Raw genomic sequence first — 27,821 nt, 5'->3', positions numbered from 1 at the left:
GGCTGCTAGTCTATCAGACCTTTTGTTTGTAGTGACTCTACCTTTTTCGTAATGTGTTTTTTGTGGGAGGTGAGTGTTTTGGAGATGTCTACCCTTTCTTTCTGCCCGTAACAGCTTCTTTATTCAATGTTTTATTTTCATTTGGGTGCTTGCAGGCTTTCTGGTTATCATTTTGTTCTAAAGTCTGTACCTGTTGGTTTCTTGATGTTGGTTTCACCTCCTTGGCTACTTGTTTGCTAGCAAAATTAAACCCTGAAGGTAGTTTCTTATTGCTGCTCATGGTAGCAGTTCCGGTTTTAGAAAGGGGATTTGCACTTTTTTTTTACCATGTAATCTATGAGGTTTTACTTGTCCATGAGAATCACGTTGTTGTTTCCATCTGTGCCATCCAATGTGAACCTTCACACTGTTTGGAGATTGTTTCTTTTTATTACTCTCTGCCCAGATTTTCCCATCTAAATATTCCGACCCATACATAAACTCCTGTTTACACATGGGTCGGAATTATGAGCTTGAAGGTATTTAATGCATCCTATAAATATCGAATGTGTTAAATACCACAACCTTCATTACATTTCTGCAGGTGCAGGTCTGCACCGTATAATGTGGATTTTGGTGCATTGAAAACCAACATCTGCATGTTGTTCCTCATGAACCCGATAAAAGGTACCCAGTGGTGTCGTTATTTATCAGGGGTGATAAATAACGTCTTAGCTCATAATCACGCTCTCAGTATACTTTGTTTGTTGATAACTCTTGCCCTCTCTTGGTGTTGTTCCTTTGAAAAGTGTAGATGGCAAAATTTCTGATGTCAGCCAAAATATTAAGATATTATCCTGTACAGCTGGTAGATTTGGTGGGTCAGACATGATTTCCAGTGCATATATTTGGCGTCTATTCTGTGACTGCAAAAGAATCCCAAAACAAGCGGTTTCTGCCATGGCGTTTCCCAGGACAGCTAAGGTTAATCTTGAGTGTTCTAGAGCACTGATGTGTCTGCATTTCTGTTTCTTAATCTGGCTTCTGGCCGTGTTATTTCACTAGTTGTATTGGTTCCCGCATTGGGTTTTTTGTGGTTGTTTCATCCTGCTTGTTGTCCATTTTCCCAGCACGTTTCCTCTTGTCTGCTTTTTTCATGGATTTGGGTGCATTGTTTTCCTTGATGGAAGTATCCATAGATGGGTTTCATAGGGTAGTCATTTGAATTTATTGGGTCAAGCACAATGTTTTTGGTTGATTCAGTGGCTGGTTATTTTGCACTGTGTCCTTATTAGTTAGGATGGCAATTTCTGCTGTGTACTTACTGTGAGTTTTAGTAGTAAAATTGTTTAATTTACTTTTGAGTTGCCACCCTTTGTTTTTACATTTGGGCTGATGGCATGTTTTTTTTTTTTGAGGCTCAGAGATTTTGTCTTTCGCTTGACCAGGGATGGGCACATCTGCCTTGTATGAGAGGCATTGATCCTCGACATGTTGGATAAGTTTCGTTTGGTATTGTGGATCTTGAAGGCTGGATGACATAAATATCACTTGCGTTTCCTTTCTCATAGCTTTGGGTGGGAGTTCTTAGCCTTCTTTGTTAAATTGCATCAGAGCAATGACGCTTTTTAATGTCTCATGTTCCTACGGGTGGTTGTATCATGTTGTTGTGTCAGGCCACTGCTGTGGGTATTTAGCCCTTCGTTTCCAAGAAGTTTGCAAGAGAGCATTGTCCTTTGATTGAGAAACTGTTTCGGCTAACATTCCTGGCTCGTCCAAGTCCAAATTTATAATGCTGTTTGCGTTCTCTTATATCAAATCTCTTCCTGGGGTGAGGTTTTAAAACAGAATTTGCCTATTGGGGTGCCCTTTTGAAGCTCAATCTCCTATAGCTTTGGGTACTCAATTAGTGTATTGGATGGAGTCCATGTTGTCTAGGTTGTTTTCCATTGCTAATGCTTCTACCCCGGCGGAGTTTTGTGATCGCATGTACCCCTGTCTTCACCAATTGCTGTTTTGGTTTAAATACTCCAATTGCTGTCTTGTCATTGTCTGATTGCATCAAACTTGGACTTGGTTTCCCTACTCCCCCCATTTTCCCTAGTGTTGCCAATGCAGCTGGACTGTAAGGACGCTATTGTCAGTCAGTCAATTATCTTCATTCGATTATTAAAAATCATAAAAGAACGAGCAAAAATACATATCACCATTTCATCAGATCCAAAAAATGTTTACAAACAGACATGATAAAAACACTAAATTTTACAATAGGACATACATAAATATTTAAAAAGATAAAAAGAAGGGTTTAATAAAACACAACTCATTCTAATAAATGAGAAAAGAGGAAATTCATTTTTCAGCGATAAAGTGCCCATGCCTTGTACGGTGCTTATTTAAACGTGCACCTGCAACTAGAAAACTGGCAACAGAAAAAGCTACTTTCGTGTTAGGAAGATGTTGCAAAAACAGCAAGGCTGGTTTTACCTGAATGAATCCCTGAGGACGCAAGATAGGGAACAAATATTTTTTTCTAATCTCGATATAATGACCGCAAAACATAATAAAGTGCATCGTATCCTGTATTGAGAAATGGTCGCAGTCGCAAGGTTCAGCATCATCAGGTCTAGTCCAGGTTCTAAAATTGCCCAATATAAAATGAATTAAATCAAAACGAAATCTCGTTAGGAGAAAACGGTGGTAAGGGTTTGTTACCAAAAGAAGGTATGGTTCCATTCCTGAAACGGAGGTAAGCATGCAGTATTTCCTTACCATGGGTTTTTTTAACTCTATTGCTTCCCTCTCCAGGGCATATAAATTTGTCAAGATATTATTGACTAATTTTAAGTCTTCATAGACTATTCCATCTGGGGATGAGAAGAGCTCCGGGCGACCTGCTAAAGTAAGCTGAGTTTTCACGTATCTTACCCAAGGGATGTTAAGGGCTCTATCCAGGGCTAAACAATCTTTTAAAACAATGTGGTTTAAAGTAAGCTCCTGGTTGAGCCAGATTTTTAGCCATCCAATCACTGGGGCTAATTTTAGAGTGTCAGATATATAGCCCAAGCCAAGCTCTGTATGCAATGCAAAAGTCGAGGTTGATTGGGGAACAGAAAGCAGAGATCTCAGAAATTGATTTTCTACGTTCTGTATTTTAAGCGAATTAGTGTATCCCCAAATAACAGAGCCATACTGGGCAACTGACAAACATTTTGCTTTGTAAACTTTGATGATACTTTCCATAGGGCGTGCGCCCAGTTTTTTTGCAAAGCCTAGCAGCCCTGCGGCCGCTCTAGCGACAGCGCTGCTTTTGACCAAAAGCTGGGGGCCCCAAGTGCCCTTTTCATCAAAAGTTACACCTAGATAAGGAAAAGAAGGAACTCTCTTAACCTCCTTCCCTGCGCAATAAAAAGTTAGCGACTTTCTTTTCCTACCGGCTGGTCCAGCAATCATTACATGTGATTTTTCTGTATTAATTTTCATGTCCAGAGATGACATAAAAACTTCAAAAGATAAAAGAAGTTTTTTCAACGCGACTCCAGAGCGTGCCAAAAGAACGGCATCATCCGCGTACAGGAGGACAGGTATTTTTGTCTCACCTGCGCGCGGAATGTCACTATGGGATGTTGACATTACTGCCTCAAGGTTATTAATGTATAAGGTGAAGAGGAGAGGTGCGAGTATACACCCTTGCCTCACCCCCCTCTCTGACCTAAAGTGACAGGTACATCTTCCTTCCCTAGTGACTCTAACCGAAGTCACAAAATCCTTATGTAACTCAGCTAAATATGCGACCAAAGGGGGGTCAATGCCCATGGCCAAAAGGATCCCCCACAGCTTCGGCCTGTTTACCAGGTCAAAAGCTGAGGAGAGGTCCATAAAGGCCATGTACAATGAACCCCCCTTGGCGATCACGTATTTATTTAAAATTAATTCTAGGTTTAGGCACTGATCTAAGGTTCCTCTTTTGGCTCTAAAGCCATATTGTGCGTTAGATAAAATACCCTTACTTTCTAAAATCAGGGTCAACCTGCCTAAGAGGACTCTCCCCAAGATTTTAACACTCGAATCAATAAGAGAGATTGGCCTATAACAGGCCGGGTCTGTCCTCTGTCCTTTCTTGAAGATTGGGACGATAGTCGAGTTTGCCCAGCTAGAGGGGAAAATAAATTCCCTTGTGGCGTTAAAAATGTTAGTTAAAATTTTTGAGCTAAGTTCAGGAGCGCTCTTAAAAAAGTCTGCAGGGACCCCATCTGGCCCCGGTGCCTTTTTGCAGAGTGTATCTTTGATTGCTTGTTTCACCTCTTCCTGAGTAAAGGGAGAGATGTGAGTTAACGATTTAGGAAGAGGTGTTTCGCATTTTGTAGTGGAATAAGTATGACTGTAAATGTTACTAAAATGTGTCACCCACTGTTCATCTGGGATAATGCAGTCAGCTCTCTGATTATCTGTTCCCACGAAATATGGATGATTTATAACTGCCCAGAATTTGGCACTATCTCTCTGTATCGGGCAGTAGCAAGTCATTCCATGCCTCGTCTATTATCTCAGATTTCCTCTTCCTAATAGCTAGATTATATTGTTTCCTCAAAAGCGCTATCAACACTCTGTCTCTAGGTTTAAGCTTTAAAGCCTTAAGAAGGGTTGAGTGGGCCTTGGAACAGTTTGTATCAAACCATTTGGGGCCCTTTGGTTTATTAGACTTTGCCTTTACGGTCAAGTCTAAGTTGACTTGATGGCAAATGACACTGAAAGCCTCAACCAAAGTGGCGCTAGGGTTTTTAATGTCTAAGCAGATGGCTATTTCACCTGCGACTTTAGCCATAGTTTCCTGTAAAAAAGTTATTGGAGAAACTTGATCCCATTTAAGCCTCCTGTTTTGATCACTTAGCACAAGATCTATCGCACACACTATGTCCATCTTCCTATTTTCCAGGACCCCTTGTGCTAAAACCTCTAGAATCACAGGATTGTGATCACTAAAAACAGCGGTTTCTACCTTAAAAACAAGTATTTCATGTAGAAATTTTAAAGATACAAAAATGTAATCAATAATTGTACCGGAGACATTACCCACATATGTCGGTAACCTCAGATCATTTGGGCAGGTGCATGCATCATAAAGATTGAGGGTAGCCAAGAGCAATTCCAAAACCTCTCCGCTGTGTGTGTGTTCAAAATGCGGCGAGGGAGGATAAGTGAGAAGTTTCTCAGCTTCCCTCTGACAACCCGCCTGACATGGGTGAATGTTAAAATCTCCCATAAGGATCACCTCGTGCCCATAGCGACTATTCTCGCTATGAGTTAATAAGAGATCCTCTAACAATAACAAATGCTCGTTGGGAAATTGACTGGTCGAAGAATTATAAAAGTTAACAAGTAAAATAGAATTACAGTTAGGTGAAGTCAGTTCAACCACAAGGCAATTTTTAGATTTAGACTTAATATGTCTAGATTTGCCTTTGACGTCAAGTGAAATATATACAACCAACCCACCCCTTGCTCTTCCTGCTTTGCTGGGATCTGCAGGTACAGAAAAATGAGAATAGCCATCTAAGGCCAGGCAATCTGACGTTTCCCAAGTTTCCTGAAAAGCAAGAATATCATATTTCCTGATTTTATCCAACCAAATCTTATCTTTAAATTTGGATCTAAGCCCAGCGATGTTCCAGCTCATAATTCTGCAGGCCCTAACGCCTGCAGAGGGCTGAGCTGATGGACCAGGAACAGAATGTGATCCCTCCCCATTATTGTCTTGATTTGGCAAAAGTCAATCATTTTGGTCCATAAAAGATAGAGGCGCAAAGCGGTTAAACAATTTCAGGGGCTGTGTAGCAGAGTTAAGCGTAAAAGGTTGATAACGATGAACTGGTGCGCTGTTCCTTGAGTCTTGTCCCCATCTGAGGTGGGAATCCCAGTTGGTATTCCACCCTGTTGCGGGATTCCTTGGAATAGATACGTTCTGCTGTTCCCCATAAAAGAATTTTAATGTGAGGGGGACCACAGTACCTTGTCTTCGTTGGGGGGGAAGGATGTTCGCAAGGATATTTGGGAGAACGTATTGATTCGAAAAGCTCACAGCCACACAGTCACCTTTAAATTTTTTTGGGCGATTTCCCAGCCAGGGAACCCTAGTTACTGATTTAATTACACTTGCTAGATGGTGCTGTCCCCCTGGAGCTAGCCGCATGTTACTAGTTAGCCAGTGTAAGGATTTGCTACGCAGGGAATTAGAACATTCCGCCGCGCCTCTTTCCAGCGGCGGGACGTTTGCGAGAACTAAAACCACAGGTGTGGCTTCAACAATAAATTGCAGAGGGTCCGTAGTAAAAGTTTGGGCTTGTGCTTGTATTTCCACTGGGGGGATGTTAGCCGGAAGGGTTGGATTTATTTGAGGGCATGGTATCGTGGAGCCCTCGGTAATGGCAATCAAGGTTGATGGCAATGGGTTCTCCCCAAGCAGTTCTGTTCCTTCCCCGGCACCCGGGTCGCTACCGGCAACAACTCCCCTAAAATTATTGCCTGAACAAGAAACTAACGTAATTATTTTTTCAATGCCACTTGCAAGTGTATTTTGGAGGCCACCCAGCTTCTTGACCTCTGCTTGCAGTTTATCAATCTTGGATATGAGAGGTTTGACAATGGTATTAATTTTAATCTCAATGAGATCTGCTATTTTTTCAAGAAGAGCTTCTTCAGTAGAACGGATAGAATAATCCACATCATGAAGCGCTTGTAAGTTTTTAGGGGTAATAACTCTCTTCCGTTTTGACCCTGATCGTAAACCACCTCGCTTTTGAGTAATCTTTGTGCATTGACGCTTAGGTCTGACTACATGACCTATAGGAGATTGGTTGACAACAGAAACCTGAGACTGTATATCTTGGTCAGAGTCGTTTTCATTGTAATTGTCTGTGATATCCTCAACGGGCGAGCTCACAGAAGCCGGGGTTACGTTAACCACAAAACCAGGTGTAACTTGGGAAGCAATATCAACATTCATAGTAGCGCATTGAACATCTTGCATGAAAGTTTCATCAGTCAGAGTAATAGCAAATGTGGGTGGTGACGGGCAAAGTAAATCAGGTGATTGACTCAACCCCAGTGACTCCCTCCTTTGCATATTTATCTTTTGTACAGTCTGAACAAGATAATTATTAATCTTGTTTTGTTGAGCTCCAGCAGCTTTTTTAGGCATGACTTATTATATAACAGATATTTGAAGGGAACGCAAATACAACTATGAGTAAAATGTTGTATGGGCTTGGCTTACTTGCACGTTGAATAGGGGAATGAATCCTGCAGCGTTTCTGGCCCTGCCCCTGCCTCCTCCTGCCGATGAGGGCCGTAGAGGGCCCGCCCTTTGCCCGGGCTTAGCCCGGCGCCACCCGCGCGTGTCCCGCGCTGCGGGGCACCAGCGACGCTGAAGTAGGGCCAGGCGCTGCCAGATGACGACAGCGGCAAGCGCCCGACGCGAAGACTTCTGGGGAGTGTAGTTCCCGCTACGCTGGCCGTTCCCCTCACGGCGCTGTCGGTGAAATGGTGGGCTCGATCAAAGTGCCTCCCTTGTGCAGGCCGTTCCCCTCACGGCGTCCTCCGATATGCCTGCTGGTGTACGCGAACACTGGTTCCCTCTGCAAGTGCGTCCCGCGCTGCGGGGCACCAGCGACGCTGAAGTAGGGCCAGGCGCTGCCAGATGACGACAGCGGCAAGCGCCCGGCGCGAAGACTTCTGGGGAGTGTAGTTCCCGCTATGCTGGCCGTTCCCCTCACGGCGCTGTCGGTGAAATGGTGGGCTCGATCAAAGTGCCTCCCTTGTGCAGGCCGTTCCCCTCACGGCGTCCTCCGATATGCCTGCTGGTGTACGCGAACACTGGTTCCCTCTGCAAGTGCGTCCCGCGCTGCGGGGCACCAGCGACGCTGAAGTAGGGCCAGGCGCTGCCAGATTACGACTGCGGCAAGCGCCCGGCGCGAAGACTTCTGGGGAGTGTAGTTCCCGCTACGCTGGCCGTTCCCCTCACGGCGCTGTCGGTGAAATGGTGGGCTCGATCAAAGTGCCTCCCTTGTGCAGGCCGTTCCCCTCACGGCGTCCTCCGATATGCCTGCTGGTGTACGCGAACACTGGTTCCCTCTGCAAGTGCGTCCCCTGCAATTCCCTGATATGGTTCCTTCTCAGCAAATACCGCCCAGGTTAATACTCCATAGCTCACAAGTACTTGTCTTTAGCCGACGCTTGTGGTTGTTGGCGCATGCATAAAGCCTCTGGAGTCCCTGTGTCCTGCTTCAACCGTTCGAAACTCTACTAATGCAGAGTTCCACTGCCGTGACGATAACGTGAACGTAGTGTATTCCTAACCTCATAACCTATTGAATTTCTGCCCAGTAATGCTAAAATACCTGGAGGTTTCTGTGGAGGTTTCTGCATCGTTTTTAAGGGGGTTCTCTAGATGTTCTGGTTTCTTAAGGGGATGTAAGGTGGTTTTATATTGAATTGCTGTTGTGGCATAACATGGCATAGGCCTGTTGGCATATGGCGTGATGTTGTTTTATGTTGCATATTTTAGCTATACGTTGGTGTGGGTTGGTGTTTCTAGAATGGGCAGCCATAGGTGGTAGATGATGGATGGTGGTACGTGCTGAGGCAGACAGTAAAGGTAAATAAATAGGACGTATGATGTGGTTATTGTATGGCACTATGTTTAACATTTCCATCAAGCTGAGATGGGGAAAACCCGTGTCCCGAGGCTTTTGTGGTCTTTCGATTAAGTAGGTAAGTAAGTAGGTAAAGGACTTATAAAGTGCGTGAATGCCGAGGCATCTCGGCGCTAGAGGAAGAAAGAAGGTGTAAAAGTCAGAAAGGCGCTTGGTCGCTGTTGGGTGGAAAGCCAGGTTTTAACCTGTTTCCTAAACTGGGACATGGATGGTGAAAGCCTAATAATGAGTGGAAGTTCATTCCAGAGCTTAGATGCCATAAAGTAGAGGCATCTGCCTCCCCATCTGGTCTTCCTAACTCTAGGAAAGTGAACCAGAGCTTTATTGGCCGATCCTAACATCCGGCAGGGGGCATGCCATTGGAATAATTTGTGGTAGTCATTAGGCCCCCCATATAGGGCTTTATGAACCAGGCATAGTGCCTTAAACTCAGTTCTCTGCTTAACTGGAAGCCAGTGTAGATTTCTAATGGCACCAGAAATTTGACTATATTTTGGAATGTTTAACAGGGTACGTGCAGCTGCATTCTGTAGTGACTGAAATTTGGACAGCTGGCGTTTGTCAACATCTAGTTACAGGGCGTTACAATAGTCTAGCCGGGAAAGAATAAGACCCACCACACCCGTTTTCCTCAATTCCATAGGTAACCTCACACCCCCTCACTGTCTGGTGTCTGATGTCACTGTCCATCTGCTGCTCCTCTGCTGCTATGCGTATACCCCTGTGTACAGATTTGTGCCAACACTAGGCACTAACACACTGAGCACTGAAGTGCTGTGTGGCTTGAGGGTAGCCCTGGGCACTCCTCATCAAATTGTGGCACGCCCCTGATTCTCTTCGGGCTTTTGGGTTTATTGTCAACCAAAACACACCCAACACACCAAAGACAACAATTTCCTAGACAAATATCAATCTGGCTTCAATCAGGGCTGCAACATAGAAACGTATCTGCTTCAGGTGGTATATGATGCCCTTTGAGTCCTAGATTCAGGCAATTCCTGCCTTTATTCTCCTTGACTCATTCAAAAATCAAACGGGCATTGATCATCTGGTTCATAAATGGTTTGAATCATTCCTCATGGGTAGGTCGCAGAGGATATAAATTGTTGACTGTTTTCAACACAGATGGATGTTGATCAAGAGGAAACTCAGGGTTCTATCCATGCTCTGACCTTTTTCAATCTGTATATCAGCCTCTTAGAGTCCTACATCGAAAATCTGGAATCCTGTATCATCAATATGATAACGACACTCAGCTTTATTTGAAGGATTCCTCTCCAAATGACATCTCACAATCACTCTAAATTCAGTCCAAGACTGGATAACTTCTCACAATTTAAAACTGACCCGTTCCAAACCTGAATTCCTCCTCTTCCCTTCAAAATCACCATTTCTGGTACAATACTGAAGGTACGCGCTCAACATCTTTAATAGCAAATCCACGTTGTTGACAATGCAAGATCCCTACAAGTCATCCTAGACTAAAGAGTCAATTTACAATCTCAAATTAGCTTAATGGCAAGAAATGTATCTTCTCTGGGGAATCAGTTGGTACATTCCAGAGCAAAAACATGAAATCTCTTGTTCAATCACTGGCTCTCTACAGAATTTACTATTGTTTCTCTCCCCAAGACCTATCTCAAGTCTCTGAAGTCAATCCTACATTCAGCAGCACATTTCATCAATGGAGCCAAAAGGAATTACCACATCTCAACTACTCTGATCACTCTGTGCTAGATGCACATTGAAACCAGAACCATATACAAGACACCCATGGTCACCCATAAAGCCCTACTCACAATCACTTCTCATTACCTGGCAGACTAACTTCAACTATATGGAGGCACTGGACCATCGTGCGATGCTGAAGCACTGTTGCCAGAATACCTGACCTTTAAAAAGAGCAACTTAAGGCTTTGTCCTTCTTAGGAAACACAACCAGAATATGGGACTCCCTACCACCACCTCACTGGCGATCTTCAAAACAGTGCTGTAAGGCTTTCTCCTGGTAAGGCATTTTAGTTAGTGAAGTCTTTACCAATCTCTCTTGTTTACTCTCACCTCTATGACTTAGCCTCTAACCATTACCCTGAGATTAACAGCACTACCTAAATTATGACTGACCTTATCAGTTGATAATCTGGGTACTGCCTCAATCTATATGACCTACGTCCTCCAACAACTATAATTCTGTGCTTTGTATAATGCTATGCTAACTTATAAGTTTGAACCGTATGTAATGACTATATGTGATGAGCGAATATTTTGTAATTTTGGACCTTATGTAGTGACCTATGTTTTATTGTAAAGCACCTTTTGTAACGATACTATCTAACAATCGGAAATTTCTCTCTAGCACCTATGGGTAATGTTCGTGCTATATCAAAATGCATGAATAAACATATAACCCTGATCCCAACCAGCAGCCAGGCATGAAATATTTCGCAGACACAATCAAGGAGGGGTGAGAGGTGTGAATTATTCAACCATCCTCCCTAACATCATTATCACGCACTGAAAGGTTGATGAAAGAGAAAACCCACATTAAGGTTTGCATGCCTATCTGCTAAAGAATCCCTTATTATGGGATAAAAATGCCCCCACCCACTCATTCATGGCATTCTTCATCATCTGGCTGCTTCAACACTCCCGGTATTGCCTTTAACTTGGGTGGAGCAAAGTTTGTTGTCAGGGTTTGAATAATTTCTGGAGTGATCAAAAGTTTTATAGGTATGTGGTTGAAACTGCCTTGGGGAAACACCATCAATTCGGATTCTTTATTCAAGGGTTCTCTAGACAAGATTAAAAAGCACCTCAATAGATGGTCACCAGGCTTAATCACCCTCCCATCTTTCAAATTTCAGTCAGCATGTTTCGTCCAGTAGTCATATGCCACTCAGGGTCGATGGCCTCCATCAGCACTATATGATCCCTATCTCTGAGTCACTCTCAACCTCAGGTAGTCTATCTTGCATAGAAAGATTCAGGGGGATATTCACAAGGACTTATCTCCTATTTATCTCCACCTTAACGCATCAAAAGTGGAGATAGATTTAACACCCCATTCACAAGCTGGTGCAAACTGCAGACAACGCCAGTATTCCCGCGATAACTGCCCCAAAATTTTTCTCCACAGTGGACAACACCAACTAACCCTAATGAGATGCAGAGTAGGCGTTCCCGTGCAAAAACACACGAAAAAACCACAACACCACTTTCACAACGAACTGCCAGATCCGCGATGCGAGTCAAAACCACACGATAAGCCGCGGTATCAGCAGGCATTTAACACCTGCCTCCTGCAGGTGTACAGCCATACGACTACCGTAGGCAATGGAGCATCGCACACAGCCACACCCGAAGAACAAACAACGCCATGGAGCTACTCATCATGCAGCTCGGAGCCCCAACAGGGCCACAACACCCACCGCCACCACCCCCAGGACCTGGACCACCACAAAGGCAGCGCAGAGTAAAGCAGTGGACCTACCGAAAATGCACCACTCTCACAGACCTAACATCAGAGGAAGTCATTGCCCACTAAAGGCTCAAAAGGTCAACCATCATCCGCATCATGACCCACACCACCCACAGGTTGACAGCCCCAAAACAGTGGAGAGCCAACATCCCTCCGCAGACAAAGCTGCTGGCTGTGCTGCACCTGTTGGCCTCTGGTACCTTCCAACCAACAACTGCCAGAGTCTGAGGGGTCTCACAGCCAGCCCTATCAAAGTTTATCACACCTGTCCTGGATGCCATCATCAGCTTCATACCCCAGTACCTTCACTTCCCCCACACTGCACAGGAACAGCAGGAGATAAAGCAAGGCTTCTACGCCATAGCTGGATTCCCGGCAATGTTGGGGCAATAGACTGCACACATGTCCCACTTGTGCCCCCTGCGGATACTGCACACCACTACCCCATATGCATTCCATCAATGTGCAGGCAATAGTGGACCACCGGGGAATGTTCACCAATGTCGGGTTTTCCTGGCGACTGTAACCCGACTTTCTCTTCCTCTTCTCATTGCCCTTCTACGGGCCCTGTATTCCTGGGTGTTCCTCCGTGGGGATTGTGGGGTTCATGTTGTCCTCTGCAGTCGGTCAGGGTGCATCCGTGCTACTCCGCAGTTGATGTCGTTTTTTAGTGGCATTTTCCGTATGCTGTTCTTGTGCTTTTTCCCGCATTATGCGTGGGTATTGCTGGCCTCTCGCTGGTTGTCACTGTTTTTTTATCGTGTTTGGGCACATCGTGCCTTTTTACCCGTTGGGGTTTGTGTTTTTATCTCCATCGCGGTGGTTGTATCGTGGACATAGGCCGCGTTTTCGGCGGACTTTCGCATAGTACTGCCGTGTTGTGAATTCCACGTTGACACAGGATTATTTTCCCGTGATACGCTGCGATGTGTAAAGTTGCGTTAGCATTTTTTGGTGATGTTTAGCACACGTTCTTGTGAATATACCCCCTCAGAGTGATGATTCATACACCATGCAAGTACCTTACTCCTAGTATGAGTCAATTGACAAAAGGGGATTTTCACAGTGAAAATAGAAGCAATATTTGTCAATTGCACTTATTGCTTTGTTAGAAGATAGGTTCTTGTTAGTCACATTCACAAGAATGTTGGCCAATTTACATGCATCAGTCTCACAATAGGTACATAACAGTTAGAGACAACATCGAAATTTCTCTTACCTAATTGTCTTGTTATTCACCCCTAACCTGGGGTAGTTGCAGGAGACTCATCCTGTAGTCACACACTGTGAGCATTAAAAATGCACTTTGTTTAAAAGTACCAGGTCTGAGTTTTTTTTGTTTTCTGACCCTTTTATGTGCCAACTAAGTTGCTCAATGTTTATTAACCTTTAACATTTATTAGAATCGAGCAATGGACTACGGCGTTAAAAATAAAATATTTGGCAACCTGCCACCCCTGTTACCTGTTTCCCAAATCCTCTGGCGGCTCTGTTTCCTGCACTGTTTCGGTGCCTGATTCCAACCCCCGCGAGCAGTCGAACTCTCAACGCTGTGAAGGGGGAACGCTGGGAGAAAGCTTCAACCACAGAGGCTGCCTAAACTTGCGGGAGGTAACATCAAGGCTAGAGTGGGAGTGAGAACTGTAGTGAGGAGATGGAAATAAATGCAGAAGATCCACCAATGATGCGAGATGGATCGATGAATGGCAATAAAAAAGAGAGATGGGCCGAGAGAGAAGATAGTGCCGGTCACCTCTTCTGCAGACAGACTCACTCCAAGGTCAGATGTCTTTAAAGTGCTGACATCTTTGCAATGAGAGAGTTTTGGGAGAAAAGAGTACTGAATACACAAAGCCAGTTAATTGCTCTGGTTAATCACGTTTTCTTTACAGTAGACCTTTTGGTCAACACAAAATCGGAGTACCTTTGATTTCATGGGACCAAAAGTATTGATATCAATACACTGGGATTGACGCCTTCAAACAGTCTTCCTTATATCTATCCTAATGACACTGTCCTTGTCTTGGCTACAAAGTGCAAAGAATGCATAAATGAACGTCTTGATAAGTTAGCACCTCTTAAAAGTAGAAAAGAAAGATGTACTCCATCTGCCCGATGGTTTTCTATGTACATTTTGAAAAAAGGGAAGCTTTTAGGGTTGAGAGAGAATAAATGGAGTCAATCATCCTTTTTGACTCTTGATAAATATGGGGGAGCCAGGAGACTCTATAAAAAACACAATGTTAATGTGAAGCCCTTCCACATCAAAACACGAATGAGGGCATCATTTAGAGTTTGGCAGAACAGCAGCCCCATAATAAATTGGCGAGGCTCCTGCCCTGCAGTCTTATGATTCGCGAGCATCATTTAGAGGTGGGTATAGAACAAAGATCCCAATGACAGAGCATCAGCTGGCTTTTCTGGTATAAACCTTTGACCTAGAACCCAGCTGCTACTTGGCTGCTAGGTCATAGTGATGTTTGCCGTGTCCAATTTAGAGCAGGGTGGCTATCACTAAATTTCCCTGCCTTGGACAGCTTTGCCAGGTATGGTGGTTGTTATGTTTGGTTATTACTACAGGTTATAATATATGTGAGGGCACTTTAAATGGGGGATTCTAATGTGTGTTCTAGCGTTGCTATGGGGAGCATCATAGTGATGTTCCTAGACTTGCAGTTGTATGCTGGCTGTGAGGGGGATAGCAACGCTGTTCCTATGCTCTAATAAAACATCTACAATACAGTAACTCAACTGTGTGATGAAGATTACTTCTGATTGATTACAACAAATGGCGACGATTAGCCAGCAAGTGAGGAGCAGATGTATGAGCGTAGAGGAAACAGCATTTTGGTGAAAAGGACCCACAAAGGTGTTTAGGAATCGACCTAGCACACGAAAAGAAGAGAAAGAAGTGTTTAAAAAAAAAGAGAAACGAAAGGACAGTGAGAATTCTCTTTAAGAAAAGGAACTTGTGGTCGCTGAGGAAGCAATATCTCAATCTCGTCCGTCATAGAGGGAAATTCGGGGAAAAAAAAGACTGTGAAAAGGAAGGAAATTGTGAGTAATGTATGCGAAGAGTTGTTGCTGATGTTTGAACTTGATAGTCTCAAGAGGGTGATGGATTATATTTGTGGAAAATTGGTGACATTAACAAATGGCATGGTTAACGGTTACCTCTTCGTATGATAACAACTTCACGTGGACACTTCCTGAAGTTTACCATCGTTAAATGTGCATCGCGTGCTTGCTCTTCGACGTCTGCCTCTTCACGGGCGAAGCAGACCAACAATCAGAACGCGAGTGAATTGACGTAGGAAACGTCAGAGCGTGATTGACGGCAGCGTGTGAACGCAAACGGCAGCCATATTGGTTAAAGTACAGAGCTGCTATGGGAACCAACTCTAACTCGTACGCAACGAAATAAAGAAGCGGTGGTACTTGTTTTAATAACAAACGGAAGAGATATCGGCACTCAGCACAAACGGAAGAGATATCGGCACTCAGCACTGTGGTCAGAGTAATATTGACAGTGTTTCTGTGGAACTGTTTTCTTTCTCCGTGGGGAAATAGACGAATGTTAAACTAATGCCTCCTGGTTCTCTACAGTAACAAACGGAAGAGGAATTAACTTGCAGTGCTATTGATTAAGACAGTGTTCTGTGGTTTCTCTGGTTTTAATCAATTCCCTATTTATTTTTTATTTATTTTTTGGTTGTGGTTTTTTTTTAATTTAAAAAAAGAAAACAAACAGTGGTAAACTAGGAGTGGAATATTTACAGAAAGAAACGTTAGAGATATTGCAACAGTGGAAAATTTTGTAATACAAATTGTGAATAGCTAAGCAAGATATTGAAGTATGGAAAGTATTAATGTAATAACACCACCTTTATTCCTCCAACAACCTGGTGATCCTCCCATAGAGTGGGAAGAATGGATAGAGATATTTGAAAATTATATTGAAGCTTTAGATGGTAAAGACTTCAGTGCTTCCAGGAAAAAAGCCTTATTACTAAGCACGTTAGGGAAGGGCAACATGCATTTAAATTTTTGCCAGCTTGGGTGGATGCGGAAGGAAGGGCAATAGCGAATGTGTATTTAGAGGCAAAAGAAAGATTAAGGAAACAATATGCTAAAGAAAGAAACATTGTGATGTGTAGGCATAAATTCTATACACAACCACAGAGACAGGATGAGACTATTGACCAATTTGTAACACGTTTACGTGAGTTATCACTAGATTGTCAATTGGGAAACATGAGGGAAGAGATAATTAGGGACCAATTTATTGTACAATGTTGCAACAAAAAAATGCAGGAAAGACTATGGGCTGCAAAGAATCCTACACTCACAAATGCTATTGATATAGCTAAAGTGGTGGAACAATCGGAATCGTGTATGAAGGAATTGGAAAAGAAAAAAGAGAATACTACAGCTGTAACATGTATAGGCAAAGACGATGTGGCAGCGTTAGGTTCTAGCAAAAGCAATGAGAGTAATGAAAGGAAGGGTGTATCTGGGAAAAGATATGGCAATAATTCAGGTAGCAATTTGGAAAATAGTAAGACACAGGAGAAAATGTGTACTAGGTGCGGTAGTACATACCACACAAGTGATTATAAAAGGTGTTATGCCATTGACAAGGAGTGTAAAAAATGTGGTCGCAAAGGCCATTTTTACAAAATGTGTAAAACATACAAACCAAAAATGTCAATAGTACAAAGTGAGGTAGGAAATATTACATCACTATGTGAGGTGGAAGGCAAAAATAAAATTGTGTGTAGATGATGAGGATATAGTAGATCCAGTGGGAAGGAGGGTAAGACCCAAGGCCATGTTTAAAATATATGGAAAAGAAGTAGAATTAATGGTTGATTCGGGATCGTTTTGGACAATCATTCCTCGTGTATTGTTTGAACAAAATTGGCCAAATGAAAAGTTACTCCCTAAGGACATTAATCCAGGAGGATACCAAGGGGAGAAAATAGACATCATCGGATATATGGCTGTAGACATCACTTTTCAGGATAGATGTATAAAAGGAAAGGTATATGTGGCACACAGTGGCCCACCAATATTGGGATGGGCACACTAATACGATCTACACAGTCATTAATCCAAGAGCCGTAAACCAGGTGATGGTAGTTGATGAAATCACAACAGACACAATCATAGAGGGAATGATAAATGTGTTTTCAGATGAAATTGGCGAACTCAAGGATTATGTCCACAAGATCATACTTAAACCTGACGCGATACCAATGCAGCATAAAGTCAGGAAAGTTCCTATCATTGCTAGAGAGGAGGTTAAGCGAATGTTGTGTGAAATGGTGGAACAGGGTATAATAGAGCAAATTGAGACGTCAAGTTGGATTTCACCTGTTGTCATCACGGGCAAACCTGACGGCAGTTACAGGTTCTGTGTAGACTTGCGCACACTCAACCAAAACATTGTGGTTGATAATTATCCGTTACCAAACATAAATGAACTCATCCTATTGTTAAAAGGGGGAAAATATTTTTCAAAACTAGACCTACGCAGTGCGTATCATCAGATTAGATTACATACAGAGTCAAAACCACTAATAACGGCGTTCATTACCACGGAGGGTATATTTCAATTCACAAGAATGCCATTTGGTTTGGCGTCGGCTGCTGGGGTGTTTCAACGAATGATGGGGGCGGTTTTGAAGAATATAAAGAATGTTGTTTATTTTCAGGATGATGTATTGGTATTTGGGGATACGAAGGAATGTCATGATCTTGTCTTAAAAGAGGTGTTATGTAGAATGGATAATGCTGGTTTGACGCTTAAAAAAGAGAAATGTAAGTTTGCGGTAGAGGAGGTAGAGTATCTAGGGTATACCTTATCTAGTGAAGGGGTGAAACCAAGACGAGACTTGTTGGAAGCGATAAGGAAGGCCCCATCACCCACAGGCAAAGATAAACTTAGATCATTCTTAGGACTCAGAGTACTATGCAAAATTTGTACACAATTTTGCTGAAAAAACAGAAAAAATTAAAATACTCCTCAGGAAGGGGGTAAAATTTGTGTGGGACAGGGAGCAACAAGAGACTTTTGAGAAGATTAAAAAAGAAATTTGTGAAGCAGGAATTTTGACTCCATTTGACACTAAATTAAGGTCGATCCTTACTGTGGATGCTAGTGCAGTAGGTATAGGGGCTGTATTAGCACAAGTCCACACATCTGGCCTCAAGACTGTAGCATTTGCTTCAAGGACACTTACTGATTCTGAGAGGAATTACTCAGTGATTGAAAGAGAAGCTCTGGCGGCGGCATGGGGAGCTGAATATTTTCATATGTACTTATGGGGATTTCATTTTACCCTACAGACTGATCACAAACCATTGGTGAAGATTTTATCCCCTGGTGGGGCAGGTAAAGGGTCAGCAAGGTTGGCCAGAATGGCAGCACGTTTACAAGAGTATGTGTACAAGGTTGAGCATATTGCGGGTTGGAGAAATAGTCAGGCGGATGGATTGTCGAGACTACCACTACCGTGGGATGAGATAGATAAAGCAAAGGTGGAAGCATTTCAATGTGAAGGTGCAGTTGCGACGGTGGATGAGTTGGTGGAAATGTGTGGCAGAGCGATAGATAAGGACCGATGGAATGCCAGTATGTTAAAGGATGATATCCTTCAAGCAGTTAAGGAGCTAATTGTTAAAGGGAGTAGAAGGGAGAGTACTCTTCCGATGGGTGTGAGACCTTTCTTGAAGGTTTTGGAGGAATTATCTATATTTGACAAGGAAGGATACAGTATTATGAAGGATGATAAATTCATACCTCCACAGGAGTTGAGGTTTGCTCTGTTTAAATTGGCTCATGAAGGTCATATGGGTCAAACACTCACAAAGAAAAGGTTAAGGGAACACTTTTGGTGGCCTGCAATGGACCAACAGGTGTCTGATTGGGTTGAGAGGTGTGTCGAATGTGTGGAGAGTGAGAAAAGATTGAGAGTAGGTAACCAATGTGATTTTGGCAAAATTGATGTTCCTGATCTACCTTGGCATACTATATGCTTAGACTTTATTGGTCCATTTGTTGGATTAGGTTCAGAGTTGAGATTTGGAGTAGTTGTAATTGATGTGATGTCTAAGTGGTTGATTGTAGAGTTTGTAAAAGAAATTACTACAACTAGTACAATCAAAATATTATCTAACATTTTTAAGGAGGAAGGATACCCGGTCAAATGAATCACTGACAATGGTACACAATTAACTTCTGCGGAAATGACATCATATTTGAAATCGTGTGGGATAGTACACACAAGGACATCTTTCTATAACCCACAAGGGAATGGGGTAGTGGAAAGGGCCAATCGCATGGTGAAGGGTGTTATTCAAATGGCAATAATAAATAGGAGGGATGTGAAGGCTATGGTAAATGATTTGGTGTGGGCGTATCGTACAACAGCGAACACTGTGTCTGGGAAAGTTCCGTTTGTTGTTATGAGAGGACGTACCGCTAGTACCAAATTAATTCCGGCATGGATGAAAGAATGTATCGGTTTGGCCAATTTAAAATATGACAAATTAGAGGATTGTAGGTCACTTCAAATTGGAACATCTATTAAACCTAATGATTGGGTTAAAGTCAAACCAGGACGTATAGGGGCTGGTTTTACAAAACTTTGTGGCCCGTATAGAGTGAGAAATGTGCATAGTAAGCATGTCACATTATATAATGGAGAAAATTGGAATTTAAGGAGAGTTGCTTTGTACAAAAGAAACTGTGGTTTGGACAGGGAGGTTGAAGGTAGGCAAGCCGATGACTTTAATCCTTATCTGCTTATCAGTGACAAAGAGATGTGTAATGGACAACCTAATAGACAACCTTCTATTGTTACAGGAGATCAAGGTGATAACTTCAACAATAGAACTGTATTACAGAGATCTAGATGTCCACCTAGGTATTTACAAGATTATGTATGTGGGGAAAGGTAGATATGGGTTTTGTTTGTCATAGTCTTAGCCATGTATTTCATTGTTATGTATTGAAGAGATAAAGGGAAGAGGATATGTTATGTTTGGTTATTACTACAGGTTATAATATATGTGAGGGCACTTTAAATGGGGGATTCTAATGTGTGTTCTAGCGTTGCTATGGGGAGCATCATAGTGATGTTCCTAGACTTGCAGTTGTATGCTGGCTGTGAGGGGGATACCAACGCTGTTCCTATGCTCTAAAAAAACATCTACAATACAGTAACTCAACTGTGTGATGAAGATTACTTCTGATTGATTACAACAGTGATCCAAGCATAGAATTCTATCAATGCACCTCATCCCCAGGGAGAAAACTTCCTGCATGTCAAGGCCGTTCTACTTTGGTTGTTTGTGGTAAACAAACAGAAATGCAGAGTGGAATGAAAACAACAGGGCATTTGCTCTGTATTTCACTGAGCCTACAGGGGAGGCGCTGATGATGCATCTCCAATGAAGGTTTACAGATCCCTGCCTCTCTAAATCAGACAGGCAGTCCCATCCGATCTAGATGCTTTAGTTGTAGATACCATGGGCTTATTTACAAGCCCCTTGTGCCACCGCTACGTCACTTTTTCCCATATTAAAAGTGATGCACCGGCGGCGCAAGGAGCTTGTAAATAAGCCCCCACATATCTGGTCCAAAGTACTTTAGTGGATATTCGAGCCTTATTTAAATTCTCTTCTGAAATAGCGACATCATGAAGTAACAAAGAATAAAATATTTATTATTTTCTTTCCTTCATTTAGGGCATTTACATTCCATGACATTGTATTCATCATACTATTTTATTAAGGATAAATTGCAAAAAAGGGATATTATACATTTGTCTAATTTAAGAGAGGCTTCAAATTATTTTTAGTGTCAATATATCCTGGATGAAGTAGATGCAGACCAGTTTTCATGGCACATATTATGATGACAGTCCTATCAGAATACATATTTCTCTGATCCGTATGATTTGTCACTATCCCACGTAAAGGTAATTTTTCAATATGATAACATGTTTTTGTGCTAGTCACAGCTGAGACACAATCATGCACCTTGTTGAGTCGAATGGCTATCTGATTATTGTTTGCGCCCTCTGTGATGATATAAACATACCTAGTGGTGCTATGTAATATTCACAACAATTTTACAAGTGGTGTGCTTTGGTGAGTGGCATTTTACATGGCATTGCTAACAATCTCAAGAAGCAGACACCAAAGACTTTAAAAACTGATAAAATACATCCTTTCTTTCGTTCGTCACTTCAAGAGTCATGGAAGGCTTTGAATTTGCAGACATTACACAGGAGACTGAGTTCCCACCTCAGCCTGTGCAATACCTGCAGATGATTCTGATGCAAGTGCTCCATTCTGCACACGAGGCTGAAAATGAAAGTATTGTGAATTAGGAAATGTATTTAAATGTTTTCTTCCCGACCTTTAAATGCACATACAACTGTTCCAAGATCCCCTTTACAAAATATTACATAACGTTGAAAAGATTATGAAATGAAACATAAGACCTTCTTTTTTCTTTAGGATAAAGTAAGGACTCTCTCAAATCAGTTGTCCAGTGGGTCCAGCACTTATGAAGAACCAGAAACTGTGGAAGTGGAGGAGATCTCTATTGACGAAGAACCCCCCATCTTCAGGGACCCGTTCATCCCTTCCAGCCATGAGCGTGAGGACCCTCGCTGGCAGAGGGCGGACAGAACATCTGAAGTCTGGCAGGCTGAGGATGTATACCGCGAGCAGTGTGCTGCCACCATAAAAGATGATGGTGGGGTCTACAAGTGCCAGGGGCCTCCCCCTTACAACGCTATGGTAGCGAATGAACCTATTCACACTGAGCCATTCTCAGGTTACTCCATGCATCATGTGGTGGACATGACTGTGAGCTATTTACCCCCACCTCTGTTTCCGGACAGCATTCGCTGTGTGGAGGCCAGCCGTGATAGTGAACCCGAACCTCTCCCAGACAACACCTTTGCAGCACCTTTGTTCTTTTCATTTGGTGGCAAACTCACTTTGGATGTTGTAAAAATTGACTGCAATTCTTTTGCACAGTAGACACCTGAGCCAGAAGTTTTGTATTGCACTTTAGACAAATACAACTCGAGGCTTGGCAGCAGCAGAAATAATTTCTCTAAGGTATCAGCTACTGTGGAATGAGATGATCTAACACGGTTTCAACACAAAAAGGTCTTAAAAACATATTTAATAGATTCACTTGACCAAGAGAATACTATTCACTTCAGAGAAGAAAAGTAGATATGATGCATTTGGAAATCACAAGGATTCTAGATAGAACATTCAGAAAATAAGCTAGAGGTCAGGTTTATCAAAGGTTTTGCATCACGCAATGGGACATAGGGCAACATGAAACCTAGATTGAGCTTTACCAAGCCATGCAAGGCCCCCTCGTGAGGCCCCGCGTGGCTTGCTAAAACTGCAGTAACGCAAGGCAGTGCAAGTCTTTGCCTTGCATTACTCTGCCCCGGGATGCATTCCATGGGTGGCGCACGGGTGCTCCCATGCATCCACACATGGATTTTGGTAGATTCCCAGATTTACTATGAGTGGTAGTCCTGGGAATACATCAGAACGCTATGCCTTCCCAGGGGTGGAGCAGCACAAGTAGAAAGAGGAAAAAGCCTCGAAGGAATGTTTTTGTGCATGAAGGTGTCCTTTCCTGCACAAAAGCAATCCTGCCGCCTGCGATGGCACTCGGCAGACAAAAGAGCTCCAGCGCAAGGGAAGAGCAGGTATGTGCCATATCTTGACATATATGGTGCATTCCTGCCCTCTTCCATTCGTGCAACGCAGCAAGGCGTCTTGTTGCGTTGCATGAAAAAATTACAAATATGTCCCTAAGTAACTGCAGTGTGTGTGATAGTGGTTGTAATTGGACTAGGTATTGAAAGGCAAGAGTTCTGGTAAACCATGTTGACTATGAGAAGAGGAGGTAGCCCTGAGTAGTCAATAAACATTATAAGTGACCTTTTAGGAGTGACGGAAGGGATTGTATTGCTCTGTGTTATGAAACTGCTGGGTTGGAACGATGTACCTCTCACTGTATGAATCTACTGTGAGGGACATCTATACCTTGTTGCCTATGATGCTCCTGGGACGGATGATGCCTCTTTGAATATGTAAGTACTGGGAAGGAAGGTATGCCACTTTGCACATCAGACTTTTTGTAGGGACGATATGTCCCTTTGAGTGGGAAAGTACTATGTATGTTTGGGTAAACACATTTGCAGAAAAAACTAATTGGGTGACACCTGCCCTTTTCCCTTGGTTTACCTGTGAAACAGAAAAGGGCTAAAAATATTGCTCAGTCCACTCTACGCATTAATCAAAAAAAGGATGACTCTCCAGGGTGAACTACCAGAAAAGAACTGTCTGAGGCTCCACCTATCTGGACTGCTGTAAACGGCCAATGTTTGAGTGTTTCACTGACTGCTGTGGGATTCCTGTTTGCAGTTCACTTCTCTGTTACAGGCGGATGCTGATCCAGCTAAATAGTGGCTTTGTTCTTTTGCATGCCACCGGCACAAACATACACATGCATAGCCCTCATACTTGGGTACAATCATGTAGCAGGGGTCCATGGCTCTTATTGCAAGCAAGTAAAAACAGGCAGAATTGGGAGGGCAGAGGGCCCCGCATACTCGGGGGCAATGGTGCCACTGCGCTTGCTGCACTATTGAGATCTGCGTCCCCTGCTGGGATGGGCACATGCCTCTTTGAATGTAAAACTACTCAGTAGCGAGGTATGAGACAGTGCACTGTGAGCTGACCGTCTATACACAGACTGGAAAACTGTCTCTATAGAAAGGGGACATACTTGTTCACTTGAAGCAGTGGAGTCTCTTGGCTGTGCCTTATCTAGTTTCTTAAAGTATTTGGTGGAGAGAGCTATGCTATGTTCACAGCTTCCACTTCTCTCAAACTATTTACAAGTGTAGTGAAGTTTCATTGCAGGGCATATTACTTTCTGTTGCCTACGTTACATTAGGTCATTTTTAAAATATCAGCATAGGAATTTGATGTTCATATTAAATTTAGATATTAGTTTCAATAATTTACTTGAAGGAAGTATAATTTGTAGATTTGTTTTTCAGGAATGTAATTTTGTTTTCAAATGGAAAAATGTGAGATGTATACATTGTCAAAGTAATAAATGTAAGAAAAATATTAAAATTATAGCTCTATCAGTGAATCCTTTTTGAGCATTCACATGACCGCTCATGTAGCCATTTCACTTCACTGATGGCACCCACATTAGTTGGCACATCCTGACCTTCTGGACAAATGTTTGGACATCGAGAAGAATCGAAGCACAATGAAAAGATTTTACTTGTCAATTAATCTTAATGATAAATTTCAAAGCAAGCATTTGCTGTTTCTTGCAGCACACTTCTAAACATAGAGCCCCTTGTCCTTTTTTTGGCACAGCTGCTAGTCTCCGAAGCCTTCTGGTGCATGTAGTATTAAACATTTACAGTGGAGTACTCTTTGTTTTCAAAAAAGATTTTATGGATTGTTTTTGTAAATAGAAACATGGCCCTGAAGAGAGGCACATGAAAGCAGAAATACATTTTTTAAAACAAACAGAAACAAAAGCTAATACCTGCTCACCTAGCCCAACCCCACCACCCACCCAAACTACAGTAACAAGATGATACCAGGTCAATCCTCCGAGCACCAGGTCCGTACCCTTCCATCCCGCTCTCATCCCAGGAACTGTAGAATCTCACCCTCTATCAATTGTCTTGAATATCTGACAAGTTCCAGCACAATGTCTCTATAATTTGCCCACACCTGCCAAATCTTGGGGTGTTTCAGCCGACAAACCCTTGCCTTGTATACTGCCACCTCAAGGCCCAAACATTGACCCATCCCTTTCTTCCATCCCGCAATAGATGGAGGGTCTCGGCCTTCCATGCCCTCGCTATATCCCACTTTGCCAGCCCCAGAAACAACAGTGAGAGCTTGTATCTATTGACTCCCAAGTTGTAAGTGATATGTATGAGAATACGTTTCAGGTCCTTAGGAATCGACCAGGACAAGACACTGCCTATGCAAGAACTCAGCCAGCCCCAGAACCGCTCCAGGGCAGCGCAACCCCACACTGTATGAAGACATGTGTCATCTGCAGTCTGACAACGGAGAAAGGTCAGGGAGGCAATCGCCCCCATTCGCTATAGACAATGGTGTGTGAAATACACCCTATGAAGGTATTTGAACTGAATTAGCCGGAGTCTGGCTGCAATTGCTGCTTTCCGAGGTGCCCCCCAGAGGCTTAGTCCAATCCTAGTCCTCCAGTACCCTGACATCAGCCTCCCACGTCCTACTAAGAGCAAGGAATACACCCAGATGGTTGGAGAGAAGGGTCTGATATAGCTTGGCAATTTTGTGGTCTCCCATAATGAGCTTACCTTCCAGCGGGTTACAATTCAGGGAGATCATACAGGGCCACAATGTATGGGGTCAGCACATGTTGGAGTTGAAGGTAGCAGTTGAATTAGCTACAATGGAGTTGGTACTCCACTTGCATGCTTTGAAAGGACTAAAGAACCGTTCCACTCATAACGCCACCTAAGGTAGAAATCCCGATAAGGTCCCACTTACAAAAGCCTTCAAGCGCCACCACCTGCATCAGTAGGCAGCCCGCCAGAGCGTCATCCGTTTCGTCAGCTTCCCCCACCATCCCATATGACGAAGAGATTGTCTGGACTGATTTACTACCACCCTAGTCACCAGAAGGAGATCACCAACATTACCCCCGCCATATCTATAGGCCCACTTCTCGGACACAAAGGTGGGGTTGCCCTGGAGGTCATACCAACAGTCATTGATGACCAGCAAAGGTGACGCATGATAATCTGATTCAATATCTGCCTTGGCGATATCCCCACAGAAAGTCAATTAAAAACATTTATCAAGGGCGAAACAGGGGGACCCACCCTCCCAGAGGAAACCACTAAGAATGGAGTTCAGTTTCCAAAACAATTGCTATGGGTAATCATATGGAAAATTCTGTAGCTGGTAAAGAAACCGGGGCAACGACACCTTTTTAAAGATTGCCAACCTACCTGTCAGAGACAGAGGCAAGACCGACCAAATCTTAATATCTTCCCTCAAGTGTGCTAAAACAGGCTCTGAGTTACAGGACCATGCCAGTGCTGCATCAAGGGATACATAGACACCTAAGTATTTGTACCCATCCGAGGAAATCTTCAACCCCGTTGACAAACTGAAAACACGAGGGCAGCACCTCACGGGAACACCGTAGTTTAATGTATAGGCCCAAGGTTTCTCTGAAATTGCGCATAATTAGCAGTATACGTGGTGTAGGAAGCGGCTCTTTATATATTGGACCAAAACAAGGTACACTGTTGAAAGAGTCCAGGCAACCCTTATTGGTTTACAGATGCAAAAATGATAACACTAGGGGGAGATTTACAAACTTTTCATGTAGCGCACTGAAGCAGCCGCAAATACTGCGCTGCTCAACGTGAAAAGAGAGAGGCAGAGAGCACCCTATTTACTAAAATAAGGCAATCTCCTGTCCTTTCACTAGCGCCGGCGCTGAAATCCGCTGCCGTGTGTCACAGAGACACCTTTGTGCCTTGATGCAAGGGTGTCTCTGTGAGTCTAGCATAAGTTTTCTACTGGAAAGGTACCCTTCCAGTACAAAATACTATGCTGAGACTCACTTCAAACCATTTCCCTCTTTGTATGCGTCCTGTACAGTGCAGCATGCAAGCTAAGTCGGAAAAGGAAGGATAAATGAAAACATTTCTCCTTCCTTGTGCCTACTTGAAAAGGGAGCAGTTTTCTCACCCTAGACCCAATATACTTTACAATGGGAGAAAAGGCATATGTTGTATACAGTTATTTGCAATCAGTTTCTGGGGGTCTCCTTTGGGACTGAGGGTCATAGGGGGCAAAGGTCCAAAGTACCACCAGCAGTTTCTCGTTACCTGCCCTGGGGCTTACGGGTGCAGCGGTGCTGGTCAGGTTGGTAGCTGTGCGTGCTATGCGGGTGGAAAGAAGGGGAACACCTGGAAATAGGCTGCAGAGGGGGACTTGGTGACAAGTCCAAGAGCTCCCAATGGGGAGCTCGGGTCACAAGGGTCCTAGGTACAAGAGGGCATAGCCAGTTCCTCAATACCCAGGCCAGGGCTCTGGGTGCAGAGTGAAAAGTCAGCTGGGCTCTGTGCATCCTAGGACTTTGCAGTTGTAGGTCTTCACCAGTTGAGGGCCACTCTGAAAGTTGATCTCTGTAGTGCTGATGTCTCTTGACAGCTGCTCAGTCTCGGTGTAGTGGAAGTCCAGACTGGACTCTCACAGGCTCTGTTTGCTGCAAGGGGTCAGGTGTCCCAGGTATTGGTCCTGTATGGCTCTGGTTGGTCCTTGTGTCCTCTCACTAAGTTGGGGGACAGACCTGACCTTCAGGAGCACAGAGTCCTCTTCCAGGGAGGCTGCTGCATTGGGCTGGCCAGCGAGCGACAACTCGGTAGACCGGACATTGCATTTATTGTTGCCTGTAGACTGCAGGCGAGTAGCTCCTCTGCTCCAAGGAATATTGCTGGCAATTTGAGAAGGGCTGGCAGTCTGCCCGGGTTCTTGGAATCTGGTCAGCTGCAGGA

The 27,821-nt window shown here is 43.4% G+C and overlaps 1 protein-coding gene across 3 annotated transcripts in view; it reads left to right on the top strand.

The window, feature by feature from the left end:
• The window catches only part of IL12RB2 (interleukin 12 receptor subunit beta 2), a 462,597-nt gene extending 438,229 nt beyond the window's left edge, over positions 1-24,368 (top strand). For all 3 annotated transcript variants that reach the window (XM_085602320.1, XM_085602321.1, XM_085602322.1), the window contains one exon: positions 21,700-24,368. In XM_085602320.1, coding sequence (XP_085458446.1) covers positions 21,700-22,230 — 531 coding nt within the window. In that variant the 3' untranslated portion in view covers positions 22,231-24,368. The remainder of the gene's footprint in view (positions 1-21,699) is intronic.
• Positions 24,369-27,821: the final 3,453 nt, after the last annotated feature.

The sequence above is a fragment of the Triturus cristatus genome, chromosome 4_2 (assembly GCF_964204655.1).
Source record: "Triturus cristatus chromosome 4_2, aTriCri1.1, whole genome shotgun sequence".
In the NCBI taxonomy this organism is placed as follows: Eukaryota; Metazoa; Chordata; class Amphibia; order Caudata; family Salamandridae; genus Triturus; species Triturus cristatus.
This window is presented reverse-complemented; position numbering and strand designations above follow the sequence as displayed.